At 40.7% G+C, this 23,474-nt stretch overlaps 1 protein-coding gene across 1 annotated transcript in view; it reads right to left on the minus strand.

The window, feature by feature from the left end:
• Zscan2 (zinc finger and SCAN domain containing 2) overlaps positions 1-18,701 on the minus strand; it is a 29,521-nt gene extending 10,820 nt beyond the window's left edge. Inside the window, exons 1-2 of the mRNA XM_026388250.2 lie at positions 18,679-18,701; positions 15,168-15,676 (exon numbers count right to left, since the gene is read on the minus strand). Of these exons, the coding sequence (XP_026244035.1) occupies positions 15,168-15,573 (406 nt within the window). The 5' untranslated portion in view covers positions 15,574-15,676; positions 18,679-18,701. The remainder of the gene's footprint in view (positions 1-15,167; positions 15,677-18,678) is intronic.
• Positions 18,702-23,474: the final 4,773 nt, after the last annotated feature.

Genomic DNA, 23,474 nt, shown 5'->3' on the forward strand with positions numbered 1-23,474 from the left:
CCAGAATGAGCATAAGAGAAACTTATGTCAGTAGGGGGATAAACTTGAATTTGCTGGACAGTGTCTTCTAACCCCCGCTCTTACTTTCTAAGGTTTCAAGGTTTTATTTACCCTTGGTCAAATGAGGTTCAAAAATATTAAATGAAATATTCCAGAATTAGGTCATTCATAAGTTTTAAATAACTTTTACTACAGTGCTAGGAGCCACAGCAAAAATATTGATACATGGTACCTTTGGTTTAGGTGACTGCCAGCTAGCCATTGAGATTATGATTATGTTAAGTTTTACATTCATATGAAAATTGGACTCCTGCTGTTTACCTCGGCCTGTTACGGGACTCAGGTTACTCATGTCACTCATGTAATGGGAGAGTTCCCATTGGTTGGGGAAGGATAGTAGGAGGGAACTTCCGGGGGAGGTGCGGGGCGCCCGGTTCCGGTGACACACGTGGGTCGACAGGCTTGCTAGCAGGACGCACAGGGATCGCTGGCGGCTTTTTTAAATAAACCTTTGTTTCCCGCTTGAGCGGTTCGTGTTTCTGTGTCTAGCCGGGTTGCGGCGGCTAGTGCAGCCGGGTTGCAGCACTACAGTATATAGCTATAATTGTGTTATTTTTGTCATTGTGGTCAAACTCTTGCCATACTTAAAATTTATCATAGCTGTGTACATATTTATAAGAAAAAAAACAGTATATATAACATTTGGTGCTATCTATAACTTCAGACAACCACTGAGGGTCGTGGAATGAGTCCCATGTGGATAAAGGGAGACTACTGTAATCTATAACAATGAAATAAACTGGTCACAAACTTTGATGCTTTAGTGTATGTTTGGCTCAAAATCCTTCCAAAGTCCTTCCTGCCAGATTGTGACATACACAATGGCTGGAACCACTGATTTAAAATACAGAAGTGATTCTGATTCAAGGTAGGTTCCATTCTGACTTGAGCTCTCCCCTATCCTGGAAATCCTGGCAGAAACCTGCCTGAGAGACTTGGAGCAGTGTTCCAACTAAACTCTGGTTGCCTGAAAAACTAACCACTGATAAAAACAGCAGTGAACCTCTGTTGTGTGTAAATGAATGACTGACAAACATTTTACTGTTACAAGGTTACCTTTCCCTAAGAGTTCTGGATGGTTTACATTTCAAAACTTTAAGTGAATTAAAATTTTGTTTGGGGCTGGGGATGTGGCTCAAGCGGTATCGCGCTCGCCTGGCATGTGTGCGGCCCGGGTTCGGTCCTCAGCACCACATACAAAGATGTTGTGTCCGCCAAAAACTAATAAATATTAAATTCTCTCTTTCTCTCTCTATAAAAAAAAAATTAAAATTTTGTTTTGAAGGTAAGAACTGTACTTTAAAAAGACAGATACCAAGATGGCAGGACAGAAGGAGGCAGCATTCTGTGTTGCTCCATGACCTGGGACTCAAGTAGTGAGAATACTACTTCTCTGCCAGTGATAGTCTTGCTCCCACGCGGGGAATCATGACAACCCTTCCAGGGCTCCAGGCCACAGCAACAGAGTTGATCACTTAACTACTTGCCCACTCTGGACTATGGGGTACCTGAGTGGGCACCATCTACACCCCTATAGAACTTTTGGTCACGTACCCAAGCAGAAATCACTGACACCACTTATATGCAGGACACCTGGCAGCTTCCCACAGGAGGAACTCTGGCCTCCACTCCCGTGTGGACCCCATCTACCAACATGGGGCTCCCCCATCACTGCCATCTTGGAACTCAGCAGCAGTGGAGATACTCCATATAGTAGCCTGCCTGCACCCAGGGACTTCACATAGGCTCTGAAGTCAGCCACAGCCACAAACTGCATGCCACAATGCTCTCTGAACTCATCCTCTAAGCCATCACTCGGCTCCCCAAACACGATCCAACAGCCCACCGCTGAAAGCAGGCGCATCCATCTTGGGTCACCTTCTTCAGTGGGTGGCAACACCCAGTTTGGAACTCCAGCTGGCCAGGTATCCAGTTTCTAACTCTCCCCTTTCCCCAGCAGCCACAACCCTGGCACATTGACACCCTGGTTACCATCACCATCCTGAGGCCGGAGATGGCAGCTAACAACAGACGACCCCACCTATTGGATGAGAATGGAAGCAGGAAAGATACATATTTCCAACCAAAACAATCCTGTTTCTTCCTTCAAGATATTTTTTTCCTCTCCCTATCTATTCTCCAGCCCTCACATCCCCAACATACGTGAAAACAACCATACTTTGCATGAATTAGGATTTTGAGGACGTCTGAAGTATATTACATCTGTGTTGTATATTCTTTTTTTCTTTTATCCCACCAATTTCTACTATTTTAACATTTTTTAGTTTTCTAATGTGTATTTGTTTTATGTACGCTACTGTCTTCCCACTTACTTGTATACCCCAAATTACTTCCTCTTCCTTCTATTATTAATCTTCCTCTTCAGATTATTCTTTCACACTTCCTAAAATATAACAACTCTATATCTTCTCCTCCTACCTCCTCAGCATATCATCCTACTCCTCATCCTGGGTCTTTTTCCACCATCAGAAATAGTAAACCCTTCTACAAACCTACTGAGTATATTGTAGATAATAATTGAATTCACCATTTCTGTATATTGTGACCAAATTGTAAATGTCTTAATAGCAAACATTTGTTTTTAGGGTATATACTGTTTATATTGGGATCTGATAACATTGTCCTTCACCTCAAAGGAGAGGTATTGGATCACTACAGGGTACTACAAGTCTACAGGGTAAAAACAGTAACCCCTCAGATCCACAGTGCAAGAAGGGAAGACACACAAGCAATATGAAAAGACAAGGGAAGAAAGTGCCCCAAACATATCAAGATACCACATTATTAGAATTCATGGCCAGCAGAGCAGAAGAAATGACCAAGAAGGAGTTCAGGATGTTCATGATTAAAATGTTATGCAAATTAAAGGATGATATAAGAGAGCAAATATAGGCAGCAAAAGACCATTTTGACAAAGAGCTACATAAACAAATATAGGAAGCAAAAGATTACTTCAATAAAAAAAGTAAACAAACAGAAATCCTTGAACTGAAAGAAACAATAAACCAAATTAAAAGTTCAACTGAAAGCATCACCAACAGATTAGACCATTTGGAAGACAGGACCTCAGACAATGAAGTCAAAATATATAATCTTGAAAAGAATGTAGACAACATAGTAAAAATGGTAAGAAACCATGAGCAGAATATTCAAGAAATATGGGACAGCATAAAACGACCACATTTAAGAGTTATTGGGGGCTGGGGATGTGGCTCAAGGGGTAGCGCGCTCGCCTGGCATGCGTGCAGCCCGGGTTCAGTCCTCAGCACCACATACCAACAAAGATGTTGTGTCTGCCAAGAACTAAAATAAATAAATAAATAAATATTTAAAAAAAAAAAAAAAGTTATTGGGATAGAGGAAGGAATAGAGTTCCAAACCAAAGGAATGAGCAATCTATACAATGAAATAATATGGAAAATTTTCCAAAGATGAAGAATGAATTGGAAAACCAAATTCAAGAGGCTACAGGACACCAAATGTACAAAAATCACAACAGATCCACACTAAGGCACATTATAATGAAAATACCTAACATACAGAATAAGGAGATATTAAAAGCCATAAGAGAAAGGAATCAGATTACATTACAAGTTCTGAAAGAAAATGGATGCCAACCAATTACATTCAGCAAAATTAAGCTTTAGATTTGATGATGAAATAAAAACCTTCCATGATAAACAAAAGTTAAAAGAATTTACAACTCAAAAGCCTGCACTATAGAATATCCTTGGCAAAATATTCCGTGAAGAGGGACTGAAAAACAACAATGAAAATCAGCAAAGAGAGATATTACACTAAAGGAAAAACTAATTAAAGGAGAAACCAAGTCAAGTTAAATACCAAAAATAAACAAAACTGGCTGGGAGTACAAATCATGTCTTAATAATAAACCTGAATGTTAATGCCCTAAACTCACCAATTAGAAGACACAGACTGGCAGTTTGGATTAAAAAATAGACCCAATAATATATGCTGCCTCCAAGAGACTCACCTCATAGGAAAAGACATCCACAGACTGAAGGTGAAAGGATGGGAAAAATCATACCACTCACATGGACTGCAGAAGCAAGCAGGGGTTTCCATCCTCATATCAAATAAAGTAGACTTCAAGCCAAAGTTAATCAAAAAGGATAAAGAAGGAGATTTCATACTGCTTAAGGGAACCATTCATTAACAAGACATAACAATAATAAACTTATATGCCCCAAACAATGGAGCATTGATGTCTATATTCATCAAACAAACTCTTCTCAGGTTCAAGAGTCAAATAGGCCACAACACAATAATTCTAGGTGACTTTAACACACCTCTTTCACCACTGGATAGATCATCCAAACAAAAGCTGAACAAAGAAACTACTGAACTCAATAATACAATCAATAACTTAAGACCTTAACTGACATATATGAATCAATACACTTTCTTCTCAGTAACACATGGATCCTTCTCTAAAATAGACCATATATTATGCCACAAAGCAACCTTAGCAAATATAAAAAAGTAGAGATACTACTACTCTGCATTCTATCAGATCATAATGGAATGTAATTAGAAATCAATGATAAAGTAAAAAATAAAAGTTATTCCAATACCTGGAGACTAAATAATATGCTACTAAATGAACAATGGATTGCAAAAGACATTAAAGAGGAGATTAAAAAATTCTAAAGGTGAATGAGAACACAGATACAACATATTGAAATCTCTGGGACACTATAAAAGCAGTGCTAAGAGAAAAGTTCATTGCATGGAGTTCATTCCTTAAAAGAAGAAAAAGCCAACAAATAAACGACTTAACATTACATCTCAAAGCCCTAGAAAAAAGAAAAATCAACATCAAAAGCAGTAGAAGACAGGAAATAATTAAAATCAAGCTGAAATCAATGAAATTGATACAAAAGAAACAATTGAAAAAACTGACTAAACAAAAAAGTTGGTTCTTTGAAAAAATAAATAAAATTGACAAACCTCAGCCATGCTAATGAAGAGAAGGAGAAAACTCAAATTACTAACATATGTGATGAAAAAGGAAATATGACAACAGACACTACAGAAATACAGAAGATAATTAGAAATTATTTTGAAAACTTGTACTCCAATAAAATAGAAAATATCAAAGGCATTGACAAATTTCTGGAGTCATATGATTTGCCCAAATTGAATCAGGATGATATACACAATTTAAACAGATCAATTTCAAGTGATGAAATAGAAGATGCCATCAGAAGCCTACCAACCAAGAAAAGCCCAGGACCAGATGGAAACACAGCCAAGTTCTACAAGACCTTTAAAGAAAAACTAGTACTAATACTCTTCAATTTATTTCAGGAAACAGACAAAGACGGAGCACTTCCAAACTCATTCTATGAGGCCAATATCACCCTGATTCCAAACCAGGCAAAGACACATCAAAGAAAGAAAACTTCAAAAAAAAAAAAAAAAAGAAAGAAAGAAAGAAAGAAAACTTTAGAAAAATAAGAGACCCAGAATAGCTAAAGCAATCCTTAGCAAGAAGACTGAAGCAAGTGGCATCATTATACCAGACCTTAAACTATACTACAGAGCAATAGTAACAAAAACAGCATGGTATTGGCACCAAAACAGACTGATGGACCAATGGTACAGAATACAGGACACAGAGACTAACCCACATAATTATAGTTATCTTATATTAAACAAAGGTGCCAAAAACATACATTGGAGAAAAGACAAATGGTGCTGGGAAAACTGGAAATCCATGTGCAACAAAATGAAATTAAACCCCTATCTCTCACCATGCACAAAACTCAACTCAAAGTGGATCAAGGACCTAGGAATTAAACCAGAGGTCCTGCATCTAATAGAAGAAAAAGTGGGCCCAAATCTCCATCATATCGGATTAGTCCTCTACTTCCTTAATAAGACTCCTATAACGCAAGAATTAATAAATGGGATGGATTCAAACTAAAAAGCTTCTTCTCAGCAAAAGAAACAATCAATGAGGTGAATAGAGAGCCTAAAGCTTGGGAGCAAATTTTTACCACGTGCACATCAGATAGAGCACTAATCTCTAGGGTATACAAAGAACTCAAAAGCTAAACACCAGGGGCTGGGGTTGTGGCTCAGTGGTAGTGCATGCGTGAGGCACTGAGTTCGATTCTCAGCACCACATACAAATAAATAAAATAAAGGTCCATCAATAAATAAAAAATATTTTTTTAAAAAGATAAATGCTGAAAAAACCCCACACATAACCCAATCAATAAATGGATCAAGGAACTGAACAGACACTTCTCAGAAGGTGATATACAATCAATCAACAAATATATGAAAAAATGTTCAACATCTCTAGCAACTAGAGAAATGCAAATCAAAACTACTCTAAGATTTCATCTCACTCCAGTCAGAATGGCAGCTATTAAGAATACAAACAATAAGTGTTGGCGAGGATGTGGGGAAAAGGCACACTCATACATTGCTGATGAGATTGCAAAAGGGTGCAGCCAATGTGTAAAGCAGTATGGAGATTCCTTGGAAAATTTGGAATGAAACCACCTTTTGACCCACCTATCCCACTCCTTGGTCTACACTTAAAGAACTAAAAACAGCATACTACAGGGACACAGCCACATCAATGTTTATTACAGCACAATTCACAATAGTTAAACTGTGGAACCAACCTAGATGCCCTTCAGTAGATGAATGGATAAAGAAAATGTTGTGTGTGTGTGTGTGTGTGTGTATACACACATACACACAAACACAATGGAATATTTCTCAGCAATAAAAGAGAATAAAATCATGGCATTTGCTGGAGAATATAATGTTAAGTGAAGTTAGCCAATCCCAAAAATCCAAATGCCAAATGTTTTCTCTACTATAAGGAGGCTCATTCATAGTGGGGTTGGAAGGGGGAGCGTGGGTAGATTAGATAAACTCTAGATAGGGTAAAGGGGAGGGAGAGGAGGGGAGAGTCCAAGGGAGTAAAAAAGATGGTGGAATGAGATGACATCATTACCCTAAGTACACGTATGAAGACACGAATGGTGTGAATATACTTTGTATACAACCAGAGATATGAAAAGTTGTGTTCTATATATGTAATATGAATTGTAATGTATTCTGCTGTCATATATAACAAATTAAAATAAAAAATTTAAAAAAGAGACAAATACTTTTATTGCCTTCCAATACTGCCCATTACCTTTCTTGCTAAGAAAAATAAATATATGTGTGTGTGTGTGTGGTCATGAAGGAGCATTCTGCTGGGGCAGCAAGCTGTAACCACTGAACACCAAATGATGCTCAGGATAGCCAGGAGGTCAGCTGTGACTCTTTGGCTCAACTATTGGACAAGAGAAAGTTTCAAGTTGATGACCTACATTCCTCTCTAGTCTAGGATAGGCTTCTCAAACTTCAAAGTCCTTAAGAATCATCTGAAGATCTTGTTAAATGCAGATTCTACTTTAGTGGGGCTGAGGTGAGATTGATTACATTTCTAGCAAGCTCCCAGGTGATGTTAATGGTGTTGGTCCTGGGAATGCTCTTTGAGTTAAAAAGCTCTATAAAAGTAGTTTTTAGGGCTGGGGATGTGGCTCAAGCGGTAGCGTGCTCGCCTTGCAATGCGTGCGGCCCAGGTTCGATCCTCAGCACCACATACAAACAAAGATGTTGTGTCCGCCGAAAACTAAAAAATAAATATTAAAAAATTCTCTCTCTCTCTCCTCTCTCTCCTACTCTCTCTCCTACTCTTTCTTAAAAAAAAAAAGTAGTTTTTAAATTCTGCTGCATAATAGAGTCACTGGAGAACTCTCAAAAATCCCTTGCTTGGGGTTGAGAGTTTAGCTCAGGGGCAGAGTGTTTTCCTAGGTTGCACAAGGCCCTGATGTGGCCCTCAGTCCTGGGTGGGAAAAAATCCCCTTGCCTGAGAGCTAGGATTGTTGCTCAGTGGTAGAGCATTTGCTTAGCATGTGGAAGGCCTTAGGCTCAATCTCCAGAGCATGTGCCATGGGTGCCCAGACTTACAGACACACATCCCTTGCCTGGGCCATAACCTATGTCCAATTAAACCAGAAAATCAGAATCTCAGAGAAAGAGTCCCACATGATTCCCATCCTCCCCACCCACCCTGCCACAAGATGGTTTATTCTATCTTACAGAACATTGCTTATGAGTACCACATTACCACTTTAGGTTATCAGTTAACAAAGGCTGCTAATGACCATTGTTATCAAGTTAGATAAAAGATGCCTGGTAAGCCAGGCAAATTATTACAACACAGTACTTTGTTTTGAAATATATAGGTCATCTTGCATCACACACAAGGAGGGTAACCCAATCCAAGGAGAACACAGACACCTGATTTCTGAAGAATGGAAAAGTAAAGAGGCTCCCAAAATGCATCCCTAGAAACATGGGGTTAAATCATACGTGCAAGAGGAATATTCATGGAGCCTATGCCACAGAATCTTAGACTGTCAGTAATAGAATGATGTGAATTTCCTGAGCCTCTGCCATTAATGTCTTCCATGTGGAAGGCCCTATTATAATGTGTACACTATACACATTATAATCATCACCACAAAATAATTATGAGGATAACAACGATAGCTTACATTTGTATAATTCACAAGACATAGCACCTGCTTTCTTATTTAATCCTTTGTTGGCTCCTTCATTTGGAGATCTGCACAGCTACAGGCCTAAGCCATGGCTCTCAAGGGAACTTTTCTTCACTCCAGTCCAGGCTGCCATTCCTCCCATAGAAGGTTAGTCTTCCATTGATAGTACTGGAAATTGGCTCATAGTCTCTATGTTTCCCTGAATGTTTACTGGGTCTGTCTTTTTTTTAATATTTTTTTTTAGCTGTAGATGGTCACAGTACCTTTATTTTATTTGTTTTTTATGTGGGGGATCGAACCCAGTGCCTCACACATACTAGGCAAGCGCTCTACCACTGAGCCACAGCCCCAGCCCATACTGGGTCTGTCTTTAATGTGGGATTCTCCTGGCAGCTAAGAAGGTGTAAACATTCAGGGAAACATAGAGACCATGATCCAGGCTCCAGTACTATCAATGGAAGACAGACCTTCTATGGGAGAAATGGCAGCCTGGACTGGAGTGAAGGAAAGTACCCTCGACAGCCATGGGCAGATTTCCAAATGAAGGAACCAACAAAGGATTCTTCCTAGGAATTTATTGATTTTGAGACCCCAAATTTCACCTTTGCTCCCCCCTCTGATGGCAGCAGTATATTTTTGGTAATGGGCTTCCATAATATCAAATGTTCTGCTAAGAGAGTATCATTTCTCCTTCCATTCTGATGATGCAAATAAGGTGGATGTAGTGGTGCACACTGTAATCCTAGTGACTCTAAAGGCTGAGTGAGGAAGGAGAATTGCAAATTCTTTGAGGCCAGCCTCAGCATCTTAGTGAGATTCAGTCTCAAAATAAAAAATAGAAATGGCTGGGGATGTGGCTCAGTGGTGGAGAGCTCTTGGGTTCAATCTCCAGTACAAATAAATAAATAAATAAATAATCTTAATGATGCAAAAACCCTGATGTCTGGGGCAATTTGAGAGATGCCACTGTTGCATGAATTCACTGATCTCCTGGTCCCTGAGGGTGTTTTTCTGCTACCTCATATTAAAAAGTTGAATGAAATTGGGTAAAGCAATTAGCAGTGCAGAAGCACACCTTTTTTAAAAATGTTTTTTTTAGTTGGAGATGGACACACAATATCTTTATTTATTTGTATGTGGTGCCAAGGATCAAACCCAATGCCTTATACATGCCAGGCAAGTGTGCTAGTGCTGAGCTACAACCCGAGCCCCAGAAGCACACCAATAACAACAACTTGGGAGGCTGAGACAGGAAGATCGCAAGGTCAAGGGCAGCTCAGCAACTTAGGGAGACCCTGTCTCAAAATTAATAAGTAGAAAAGACTGGGGATGTAGCTCAGTGGTTGAGTGCCCTTGGGTTCAATTCCCAGCACCAAAGAAAAAAAGAGAAAAAAAAAGTAGTTCAGAGACAAACTGTCCCAATTCTATAAATTTTCGGGACCCCAAATCAGGAAATACAATTTGATAAATGATTCCTTGCCCCAGGCTTACAGGTATGAATGGTATGGGTTAGCTGCTAATTTATTAAAATGTGAGGCTGGTTTTGATGATTTACAAAGACAAATATTTAAAATTCAGAATTGTCCTAGAAAATCTGGGTTATCATTTCCCATATCACTCAGGAAAAAAAAAAAAAACTGAAGTGTTCTGGTTTTTACAACAGTTAACCTGTAACCAAAAAATAGAGTTACTAAGACTTTTTATAAGTGGTCTTTCAACTGACTCCAGCAGACTGAAAACACAGCAGGCAGACATGAATGATGTGGTCAGCTAGTATAAACCTAAAGGCTAAGTCACTGGAAAAATAATCTCCACAGGAGCAGTGATGTTCTCCTAAAGGCTAAGTCACTGGAAAAATAATCTCCACAGGAGCAGTGATGTTCTCCTGAGGCTTGCCAGTGAAGTTCTTAAGTTTTTCTTTTCTTTTTTCCAGTGCTGGAAATCAAACCTAGAGCCTTGGGTTACTAGGCAAGTACTCTACACCACTGAGCTATACCCCCAACCCCAGAGAGCTTCAGGAAAATGTCCTCCCCTACCAGTGTGGATTCACCATAATCTAGGTTTCCAAATTCAAAAACTGCCTATTCAAATAAATGCTGTCCAACTCAAACACAATGCCTGCAGTCAGAATAGATAACAACAGATGAAAGGACTACCTATTGGTTTATATTTAGGTCAGGTAAAAATTATTTTCATGAGCCTTTGCAGTTTAAGAAGTGGGAATAGCACACACCTTCATACTCAGAAATATCCTATTTTAAAAAACATATTAACACAAATGATAACATTCATTGGGTTGATTGAATATAAACAAATGATTAAATATAGCTTTTATTCTTAAATGAAAACCCTGAAGGCTAAGAGTAAGTGCTCCTTTACAGGACTAAGCTGCCTGACTTATCTACTGGCCTGAGTATTTCCCTAGGTCTAAACTGAAGTCTACTTATTCCTTTTTGCAGATTCAGAAGTATCCCTGGTTATATGTTGCTGAATTTGAGATTGACCCCATTTTGCTTTAAAATAAAAGCTTAGCCTGGATTTCTTGAGAAAAAGCAGATGTCGGGCTCCTTGTTTCCACCAATGAAGCTGGAATGAGGTAGCTGTCTGTCTGCCTCTTTCATGGGCTGAGCTGATGAACCTCTCCCAACTTCCAGCGGGGGGGAGGATTCAGTTATTCATCCCAAGAATACATACAAAATTCCCATTATTGTGGGGCACTGTTAGAGAGGACAAGAGAGAAGAAAAGGACAGGAAAAGGAGGAAAAGGAGGAGGCAGAAAAGCAGATTCTTTGCTTTCCATGATTTTGCAGGTTCCTAGAAGAAATGAGTATTCACATAGAAAATGTGAATAGAAAATAGAAAACAAGATGGACCATGATAAAAGCCAAAAGAGAAGGAGAATCCAATTCCTGGGAAATATGATTAAAGACACTTCCATGTGCATGCAACTGGGGATGGGAGAGAAAAGGAATTAGGGATGACTTTATGGAGAGGGTCTCCAAGAGTGAGTATTCAGGACTGGGGAATGCAGCCCAGTGGTAAAGCACTTGCCTAGCATTCTCAGGGCCATGAGTTTGATCCCTAGTGTCATAAATAAATAAATAACTAAATAAATAAATAAATAAATAAATTCAAAGGACACCAGGATTTCACCCTATAGAGATGGGACAAAGACATTCCAAACAAAAATTCAGGAGCAAAAGTCAATGCTAGAAAGTACACGCTGTGTTCAAGAAACAGCAAGATCTTATCTGAATGGGACAAGGGCTACAGCAAAGGGATCAGTGAAGGAACCAGGCTGCAGAGGACTGGACCAGGTCACATAGAGCCATGGGTTCTACACAGAACAAGGAGGTCATGCTTGATTTGGTAAACACTGGTGAACTCATGAAGATTTTTTAAGCAGATAACCCTAGCAGGAGTGGAAGAGCTGCAGTAAAGGGGAAAAAGAATGAAGGCAAGTTCAGTTTGAACTTAGTTTTGCAGGCTGCTGCAAAAATTCAAGTAAGAAATCCTAAGAGCCTGAATTAGGACTGGGTATGAGATTAAAATGTCCTTGGGAAACATTCAAAAATAGAGATGAGCTTTACCATGTAAACTAGTACTACAAGTCTGATCTTAATTGAAATTAAAAGACTTTAAATGTGAGCATCTGGAAGTGCCTATTAGTCAAACATTAAGCCACCACCATCTAACCAGGCCTTGAAATGTCCTGTGCTGGGTAAATATTTGAGCTAGGATGAAATAAAGTACAGATATTCCTGTAAACAACTATGAGGAAAGTGGGCAGAATTTGTTAAATAAATGAAAGACCAACAAAGACAATCTCAAAGTCAGAAGTCAGAGGACAAACCCACTCCTCTGCGGGGAGAGGGGTCCCCATTTCAGATGTCCAGTGAAAGAAGAAAGGCACCAAAGACTCTACAATGAGCCAGGGGTTGAGGGTTGTAATCACTTCTGCTCTGTGATCTCCCCAACTAAATAACCAACCCAGAAGTTTCTCCTAAGCACTCAGTCTCTCTGTAGTATCTGCTGGAGATCTTGAAGTTCATTACAAACTTGTCCCATCCATAAAGAAGCAAGTAACAAAACTCAGAAACAGAATGAAAGGATTTTCTTTCTTTTGGCGGGGAGTACTAGGGATTGGACCCAGGGTGCTCCACCATTGAGCTACCTCCCCAATCCTTTTGTTGTTTATTTTGAGATAGGGTCTCTTTAAGTTGCCAAGGCTGGCCTTGAACTCCTTCTTCTCAGCCTCTGAGTCACTGGAATACCTTCTTAAAAGAAATAATAAAAATCTAAGTTATTGGGCTGAGGATGTAGCTCAGTGGAAAAGTGTTTAGCTAGTATGTTCAAGGGCCTGGCTTCTATCCCCAACACTACAAAAAAGAAAACAAAGTTATTTTCTGGGCCAAAGAAAATCCAGTACTTACTTCAAATAAAATACAGGACCTACCAAACTCCTGAGTTAATCCAGCTCCACTACTTAATAAACATGACCTTGCTGAGCTTCCATTTCCTATCCACCCAACTCACAGAATTCTTAGTGAAATGGGCACATGTAAGGTATCTAGTGCAGTACTGGGTCACATTTGGCCTTCATTGTCAGTCCCTTTCACCAGAAGATGACTTTAATTATATTACTTGATCCCAGGAGATTGCCTCAAACCACCACTACTTTCCCTCCCAGCCAGTTTTCTAAATCCTCCAGACTAGATGCTATTGAGTTAGTCCCTTGTCTTCCTATTCTGCATCCCCCCCTTCCAACACCCCACTAAAAACTGTCACTATCAGATATGTGATGAAATGCTTAAGAATATGCACCACGTTCTCAGGCACATAAATTTGAATCCTAGTTCTGCCTCAGACTAGCTGCCGATCTTAAAGTCACCTGACCTCTCTGGTAATAATAACCCTGCTTATCTTCCAAGCTGGTGAAATTTATAGGAGTTCTGCCTATTAGATGTTAAGCACACTGCCTAGCCTACAAAAAGAACTCAATAAATGCCAGTGATTGCTACTATTATTCCATTAGTTCTTTTTCCAATGTGTCCAATCTCCACTTCCTTTATTATTCATATCTTAGCCTGACCCTCATCATTGTATACCTTATAACTAGCTAGCTTCCTGGCTACTCTCTGTCTCTACCCTCTTCCCACTCTTTGTGTGTTTATGTGTGTGTGTGCGTGCATGTGTGTGTTACTAGGGATTGAGCCCATAGTTGTGCTATCACTGAGCTACATCCCCAAGCCTTTTTATTTTTTATTTTGAGATAGGGTCTCACTAATTTGTTGAGGCTGCCATTGAACCTACAGTTCTCCTGCCTCAGCCTCCCAAGTAGCTGGGAGTAGCTAGGAGTACCAGTATACACCACCTTGCCCAACTAGGCTCTCCCTACTCTAATCAAACCTATATCCTGGTTGCCAAACTCAGCTTCCTCCTATGGCCACTGGTTCAAGAACTTGCTGAGGTCAACTACTTTCGGTCCAAATCTCCATCTACCCTTCCCCCAAATCCCTACCACTTCCTAAAAACACATTTTCCACTCCCATCAGCCAGGCCTTCTCACTGTCGTCTGAAGGAAGACACTACGCTGGTTCCCTCTCTTTAAAGCCTTGGCTTAAGACCACCCTTCTCAGTTGCCTCAGCCTCCTCCCTGCCCTATGACTTTCCAAATACTACTTCATCCTGCAACCTTCCCTCACTTTTCATGTCATCTGTAAAGATTTCTCTGATCTAACCTCTCCCCCTCTCCTCTCCACACTCTTAACCCCTGAAGTTCTGGTCAATGCAAAAGCAGTTATATTCCCTGGGCCCTGAAATTGTCCTAATGACACAGGTAGACCTGGAGTAAATATTTGGTAATCACATCCTGTCAAGTGAAGGCCAAATGGAGACACAGTAGTTGAATGGCATGCTAGGATTTTGGAAATTACTAGCAACACAGGAAACAAACAGTAACTATTATAAAGAGTTCAAATTTGGAATTACTCAGAGTCCAGGATGACTTTATACCACAGAAAGTCCTTTGGTATTAGCTGGTTTACTTGTCTTTTATCTTGGATTCATAAAAATAATCACTTTGAAAAAATTAGATTGTTCTTTTCTAATTGCTGGAACTACCTGAATATTTGTTATATAACCTAGAAAAGATGCCAAGCAAAGGATTATATGTCAACTCTTTTCCCCATTACCTCTATCCACTTCCCAACCACTCCAAATAAACGTGTAAGTAAAAAAAACTGGCTTTACTGTGCAAATGTAGCTCCAGGAATGGTCTGTTAAGCCCCTCCTGTACTGAAATTTTGTAGCTACCACTGCACTCAATGTTGGCATTAAAAGGATAATGAACACCCTGTCTGCCATGTACACAGAGCAGAGGGAGAGCACCATCCTATATATCAACTACTCCTCCACAAACATCACATTTCTCCACCTAGGAATGGTGCTTTCACCCTCTCCTTATGAGGTTCTGCATCTTACCACTGTCCCGAAGGGTCTGAGTCAAGTCTTCCACAAGAGCCACTGCCTCTTCACTATTTTCAGGTCGATGCTCTTGCAGCCAGGCCTGAATTTCCTTTGGAAGCACAGTCAACATCTGCTCCTTGGTATGTACCTCTGGCCTTAGCCAGCGTCGACAGAGTTCTCGGAGGCGACCAAGTGCACCCTGTGGTCCCCCAGCTATTGCCTCTTCCTGAGGGATGCCCTTGCCAGCATTCTGGGAAAAAGGCTCAGACTCAGGGCCATCCTCCTGCAGTACAGCTTCCTGCACCCAGGAGTCATCCTCCAGGATCATAGTGGTGACCTCCTCCTCCTGATTGTTTTCCTCTTGCGGCACCTGGACCAAAGGACTGAGAGGAGTGGTCACTGTTGGCGTGTCTGCAGCCATTATCCACCTTCTAGGGTGATCACTCAGGCTTTTAAGCCTTGAACGTCAATCTTCTCTAGCCACACTTCTCTGAGAAAACACCTCCCTCCTTCAACAAAAAGACCTGCTGAGACATAAGACAGAGAACCAGAATCAGTAAGTGTCCTAAAGCAATCTAACTCATAGCAGCCCAGGTCAGGTCACCAACTGATTCTTACTGCCCCAAACCAAAAGAAGTTCCTGGCCCTCTTAAAAGAAGAATTCCTTATTCTTGAAAATATATTTCTCTGTGGTAAGAAGTAAAGAAGTATCACCAGCACAAAATATACAACACTGTTCTTTCAAAACCAAAGAATAAGTATCAGAAATGCAATGTTCTAAAAAAAAAAAAAAAAAGGACTGACTTTTCCTGCCCATCAGTTCAGACTTGCTGCAGAGTAAATGACCTTGACCTGACCTAACACACAAATTAGTCACTCGATCTCAGTGACCACCTAATAAATATAGATAATAATACTCATCCTTCTTATGGGGACATCTTAAGGATTAGCAATGGATCAGATGCTGAGGCTCTTTTAATTTAACTGAAAGGAAGGCAGTATCTCAAGCATCATTACCATATTTTTCTTTAGAGAGAGAGAATTTTTTAATATTTATTTTTTAGTTTTCGGTGGACACAACATCTTTATTTTTATGTGGTGCTGAGGATCGAACCCAGCGCCCCGCGCATGCCAGGTGAGCACGTTACCGCTTGAGCCATATCCCCAGCCCTCATTACCATATTTTTTATTTTTTTTTTGAGAATTTTAATTTTTTTTTTTTTTTTTTTAGTTTTCGGCAGACACAACATTTTTTTTTTTTGTATGTGGTGCTGAGGATCAAACCCGGGCCGCACGCATGCCAGGCAAGCGCACTACCACTTGAGCCACATCCCCAGCCCATCATTACCATATTTTAAAGTACATTAGTCCCTCAGATTCCTTAGAGGACTAGTTCCAGGAACCCCTGCAGATACCAAAATCTGAATGTTCAAGTCCCTTACATAAAATGGTATAGAATCTGCATATAATTTGTGCATGTCTTCCTGTATACCTTTAAATTGTCTCCAGATTACACATAATACCCAATACAATGTAAATGCTTCGCAAATAGTTGTTATCTGTACTGAAATGTTGACAAGAAAAAAATCTACACATGTTCAGTACAGAGTTTAATTTTAAAATAACATTTTTATATATATGAAGATTTGAAGTTGGTGTCAACATACCTTATATACAAACAGAGATATGAAAAATTGTGGCATATATGTGTATTAAGAATTGTAATGCAGGGCTGGGGATGTGGCTCAAGTGGTAGCACGCTCGCCTGGCATGCGTGTGGCCCAGGTTCGATCCTCAGCACCACATACCAACAAAGATGTTGTGTCGGCCGAGAACTAAAAAATAAATATTAAAAATTCTCTCTCTCTCTCTCTCTCTCTCTCTCACTCTCTCTTTAAAAAAAAAAAAAAAAGAAAGAAAAAAAAGAATTGTAATGCAAAAAAAAGAGTACGTGTATAATGGCATAATTTGGCGTGAACATACTTTACATACAGAGTTACGAAAACTTGTGCTGTAAATGGGTAATAATGAGTGTGATGCATTCCACTATTGTCATGTATGTAAAAAATAAATAAGTAATTAATTAAAAAAAATAACATCTTTTGCAAAGAGAAATTTATTTGCAAGGATACACAACCATGGCATTGTTTCTAATTGCAAAAAGTTGATAACCTTTAAACTCTAGCAGTAGGAGTGCTGGGCATAGTGGTAAAAGCCACTTGGAAGGATGAGGTAGGATTGTGAGTTAGAGGCCAGCCTCGGTAACTTAGTGAGACAATGTCTTAAAATTAAATAAAAAGAGCAGGGAAACGTAGCTCAGGGATAGAGTGGCCTGGGTTCAATCCCCAGCATCCAGCTGGTGAGGAATCCAGCAGCAGGGAAATGGTTAAAAATCAATGGCACCTCTATACAATAGAATATATTAAAAGGTATTCTAGGAGTAACTCAGTGGTAAAGCACTTGTCTTGCATGTGCAAGACTCTGGGTTCAATCCCTAGCATCACATAAATACATACATACATACATACATACATACATACATCTAACATGATAATAGGTGGTATTGTCTGGGAAGGGGCTCAACGGAAATTAAGCCAAAAGGCTTCACACAAGCTAGGCAAGCACTCTACCACTGAGTTACATCACCAGCCCAATATTTTTTAAAATTACACTGACAAAGATTATTAATCATTAATGATTTCAGATAATTCTCCTGATATGAAAATAACGTATAAAAAGAAAACCAGAAAGGTAAAACACCATAGACAGTAAGAACCCAATTCCCTTTAAATATAAACACACACTAGTAAAAAGGAGGACCTGGTCAGCAACTCAATACTGAGAAACCTAGAATTACAAAGAACTAAATGAAATATTTTTAAAGCAATAAAAAACATTTCAAAAAGCATAACATCATAAAGACTCGAATAACACTCCCTGGAATTATTAAAGAAAATAATAAAAAGAAAACCTAAAAACAATAGCAACAACAAAAAGAAAAGCTAGTGGGAAAACCGAAGCTCTCAACGTGTATTTACCCAAATGACTAGATGAAATGCAAATATAACAGAATTCTTAATTGGGAACCGGGTACAATGTGCCGAGACCCCCAATTCGCCGTCTAAGCCAAGACAAGACACGCCCCCTCTGAACCTCAGTTTCCCCACTTGTACAATGAGGAGGCTGCACAGGACGTGGTCAAACATCCCTTCCCAGTTCAAAATCCTGCGCTTTCCGCTTGGATGTGAAAGGAACTCTGCCGGGGAGAAAAGACCCAGTCGGTTCACAGAGCCCGGCGGGTAACTCCAAGCGCCCGGCAGCGGGCACGAACAGGGTACCCACGCCCCTCCCCCAGCAGGCTGCCGCAGCTGGCTGCAGGCCCGTTATCCTCGCCGCGGGCTGTTCCCCGGTCCACGCGACTTCAGGCCTGCCTCTCCAGCTCACCTCCCCAGAGTCCAGGTCTAGCTCAGGCGACCGCTCCTCGCGCAAAAGCGCCCTCGGGCTCGCCCGGCCCCTCTGAACTCACCTCAGCTCAAGCCCGTGGGGCACAGAGAACAATGGACGGGAGAGGCCCGCCCTCTGCCATGTTCATTGGCTGTAGAGGATGGCCCCTGGGAACTCTGCTCTCCTACTGGAGGAGACAGTGCTCAGTCTATCAGCGGGAGGGAGACTGGGCCCGAGGCATTATGGGAGATGTAGTGCATCCGAAGACAACCAAATCACCGTCCGGGAGCGAGTTAGGGGTAGATAGCCTAGACGGTGCCCAAAGGCAATAGAGAAAAATCCGCGGACTGGTTGTCGGTACCCCAGTGTGGCCAAGACTGTACCCTGAGACAAATTATTTCACTTCTCTAAGTCCTCCCTGTATTTGTCTATAAAAAGTGAAAGTTGGATGGGGGGAAAGTCCTTTTCAGCAGAGAACTGTATGGCAAGTGATGTTGGCACCGCAGACAGGCCAGTACAGACTCTGAACAGGAAAGGGATCCGTGCAGGAAACGCGACTCAACGCTCACCCTGGCTCTTCTCCCCGCAACTTGCAACTCTGCACATGCACCCAGCTTTCGCACACCCCTTTGTTGTCACACGTGGTGATTCTACGTCGGGGGAAAGCCCCGCCCCGCCTTCACTGCCTCCTATCTTTCCGATCCTCCTTCTTGAAGCTTGCCCCATCATCACCTACCTACTCTGAGATACCTTCCCAAGCATACTTGTTTGACAGCTCCGTTTGTTCTTACAGAATTGCTTGTTAATTTCAGCAGTGGGTGTGTAGGAGTAAGAGTTTGACTTCTGTCTTGGTATTCCCATGGTTGGTGCTGCTGAAGAAATAATTGCCCCAACACTACATAAAAACAGTGGAAATACTTCCCGGAAACCCAAGTGGGAATCTAAGAAAGGAGAGAAACACACTCTTAATGGTCTGTGATAGAATAATTGTATGTGTTTGTACAGAGTAATTACTGGAGGCACACACAATCAAATGCTGCATTTATGTATATTTGTTTTGGGGTATTGTGATTTGAACCCCAGGCTTGTGCATGATAGACTTGCATTCTACCACTGAGCTATATCCCTGACCCTATTAAATTTATTTTGAGACAGAATCTCCTTAAATTGCCCAGGTTGGCTTCGAACTTGTGATTATCCTGTCTCAGTCTCCTGAGTAACTGAGATTTCAGGCATTTTTCCACCATGTTCGGCTTGCTTTTAAATTTTGTTTATTTAAGAGTGTTTCATTTCTTACTAGTGACTTTAATCTTATTTTCTGTGAATTGATTACATTCTTTTCCATTTTTTAAATCAAGTTTATTTGTAAAAGTTCTTTGTATAATAAGAAAAGTATTCCTTTGCTGCAGAAGTTGCTGCTATTTTTCTCAGTTTGCTGTTTACTTTCTGGTGGTTTATTAAATTTAGAAATTTGAATTTTTCACCAGACATAGTTGTGCATGTATGCCTGTAATACCAGCTACTCAGGAGGCTGAGGCAGGAGGATCGCAAGTTTATGGCTAGCTTCAGCAATTTAACAAGTCCTGTCTCAAAAGTTAAAGGGGGGGGGGAAGGGGGTGTTAGGGTGGCAAAGAATCCCCAGAACAGAAGAAAAAGAAGGAGGAGGTCGAGGAGAAAGAAAGAAAGAAAGAGAAAGAGAGGGAGGGAGGGAGGGAGGGAGGAAAGAAGGAAGGAAGGAAGGAACTCAAAAAAGAAAAAAATATATTTTAAAAAAATTTTTCATGTGGTCAAATTTGTTAATCTTGTTTTTTTATAGATTCTGAGTTTTGTGTTAGTCTTCTGCCCCACTCCAAAGATCATTTGAAATTCACATGTTTTTCACTAATTAACCTTCTTAATTAATTCAAATACAAAGATGCAAAGTAACATTCAGCTTTTGCCATTGGGTGACTGGATTGAATCCCGCCACCAATAGCCAGCTACACCCTAGTAGCATCTTAACAAGCAAACAGCACCACCTCCAGGCCACACTGAGAAGTCTACACTAAGGTTTCTGGAAGCAAATTCCTGGCCAACATTTATTCTAGTTGTCAGCATTCCTAGGAGATCTGAAAAATGATTAAGGATGATGACTTTGTGCTGAGGGTCATTGCCAAGTAGGAATGACGCATGGAAATTTCCTTGCCAGCGTACCCCATGCTGCTTAGAGGACATTCGATGGGACATTGCATGTATGCTTTAGTAAGGTGACCTTGCTCAAAGACCAGGGCGGATCCTGGTTTAGAGCTGATCAGGTTTGAGGAAGTTTCCCCGCTCCTTGAGTTTAAGACAATAGGGGTTTTAGGGAAGTTGGAGGTTGAAGATTATTGCTGCTGGGATTAGGGTGTTCCTGCTGCTTGTTCTCGTGAGATTCAAATGGGATTTGGAAAAAGCCTCTTGGAGTAGGTAAATTGGGCGGAGAGATTTTAGATTGCCCCTGAACCTGTGTGGAGGCGGTGTGAGTTCGGGAATAAAGGATTGCTGTTTGAATCTACAAGGTGTGTGGTGGCTCGTGATTCTGTGCCAAGCCGAGACCTTGGCAACTTTGGGGGAAGACCTTGAATTAACAAAGATTTGTATCTCCAATTTTCTATCCTTAAGAGCAATGAACTTCACGCAAAAGGCAAAGGATTTGAGGGGATAGGGAGATGCACAGCTGAAAATTTCCAGCAGCCCAAGTCCATTTATCTCTGCTCCCATCCCAAGTCAACAATTGGCCATAAGAATAGGCACTAACTCACCACAGGAGAGTCCTAAAGCCAGATGTCTCTGCTCTGGGCCTGATTTTTTGGGAAGCTGGTCCTGGCCAATGTCAACTGTCCGAGGTAACAGAGAGCAAGCCGTGTTTCAGACAAATTCTTGGCATAATGATCCAATTGAGAAGGGCTCTGGTACCCAAGCCAGTTACCAAGACTAGCCCAGAACTGTAGGGCAATCCCAGAAACTCAGCCAAGTTCAGGGTTTCTTCTCTAAGTAATTTCTTTCTATATTGGCCAAATCAAAGAAGCTCTGTCCTAGCAAGGGAAATTCTTGGTTAAAGCTTCAGAAAACTACTCTGGCTAATTTAAGCAAAAGGGACTTAATGAATGACTGTCAAGAAATTCTTAGGTTGGATGGAAGCTGAAAGATCCAGCTTGAGAATAGTTGGGAACTATGAAACAAAGTATAAGGCCCTAAGAACCACAACAACAACCTCTTATCATAAACAGTCCATCCATGGGTGCTGGGGATGTGGCTCAAGCGGTAGCGCGCTCCCCTGGCATGCGTGAGGCCCAGGTTCGATCCTCAGCACCACATACAAACAAATGTGTGTCCGCCGAAAAACTAAGAAATAAATATAAAAAAATAAATAAATAAAAAGTAATAAACAGTCCATCCTGCCCACATTAGGAACCCTGGTGATACTATAGCCATTTCTGTTTTTCTGTCTTCCTCATTCTGATTTCCAAACGCAAAGAAAGAGCATTTTAAGTTTTCTATTTCAGTTTGGCACCTAACTTTCCTTACTAAATCACAAAAAGACAGATTCTCCATTCCAGAGACTAAAGGCCAATTCAGAAAAACTGGACAGGTAAAAATTATGTGTGCCACTACTTATCTTTAAATGCCAAAGGGATGTTGCCCCAAGAAATGCCCAGCCTAAGACTTTCCAGACCCTTTGCTCAATCAGAATTGATAGAGATGATGACTGTAGGAATGGGGAGAACCTGCTTTCCCTAATATCTGATCATCTTCAGGGCCAATGATCCTAAGCAGGCATTGAAGTAGAGAGGGCTTTGGGCCCTGAGGGTGCAAGTACCTGTTTCTACCTAAGACCTCTATCATCATTTCTTAATATAATCTACTTCTTCAATTTCAGAGCAGGAAAAAAGTCTCTTCTGATTGTGCACAGTGGGATATCTCATTTTTGCTAGTTAGGCCATAGACCCTGGGCCACTTAATGTGACTGGGGAAAGACTAAATGAACAATCTGGAAAAAGTGGTTAGACTGGCTTAAAGAAAAGGGCCTCTTATCATATGAAGGCCCCGACAGAAAGAGGAAACTGGAGAATGGGATCAGGGAAATATTTATTTTAAAGAGGGAAGAGTGAAATTCAGTCCAAGAAAATATCACTGAACGATTGGGAAATTAAGTATCACATGACATATACCCATGTAAAAATAATAACTTTTTTTAAGAGTGAAATTTTTTCCATCCCCCAAGGCCAGTATGTTTTCCTGCTTTTTCTTAATGGTTTGCATTTAGTGCGACTGAGGAAGGGCCTTTAGGCTTTGGGCCTTTGGACCTTGTGTTACTCCTTGGGGGCTGCTGGCTTTTCTCTTAGTTGTCTTATGTTGGCCTGTGCTTCTCTGGGACTGGACACCCTAGGCCCTGTTCCAGCCCCCTTCGTGCCAAGAAGAGGGAGGAGAATGCATTTACAACCTCTGGCCAGTTCCCATGCCCTATTCTGAACTGCTCTATTCAAGGATATTTGTGGGAAGACATAAGTGTGTTCTGGTCTGCACAAAATGCCTCAGAAGCAGCCCCCCGTGGGGTGGTCCTTGCCAAGACACAGAGACAAGAGTGGAATCAGGGGTGTCTTGGGACAGAGTGTGCTCTAGAGGAATTTATCTCCATAATCTGCAATGGCCCTATTACAAGTAAAAACTAGTTATAAAGACAGGAAGAAAAAGGAAAAGTGGAATTTTTAAATACATAGGCATAGTCCCTACATTGTTTAGTAAATAGGAAGAAAATTATGCCTAGAATAGTCTGTTAGCCATTGAAAAGGAAAGGAAAAAATATATATTGCAACCTTCAGCAAAAGCAATGAACTTGGCAAACCAAAAGCAACTTTC

This window comes from Urocitellus parryii, chromosome 6 (assembly GCF_045843805.1).
Source record: "Urocitellus parryii isolate mUroPar1 chromosome 6, mUroPar1.hap1, whole genome shotgun sequence".
In the NCBI taxonomy this organism is placed as follows: Eukaryota; Metazoa; Chordata; class Mammalia; order Rodentia; family Sciuridae; genus Urocitellus; species Urocitellus parryii.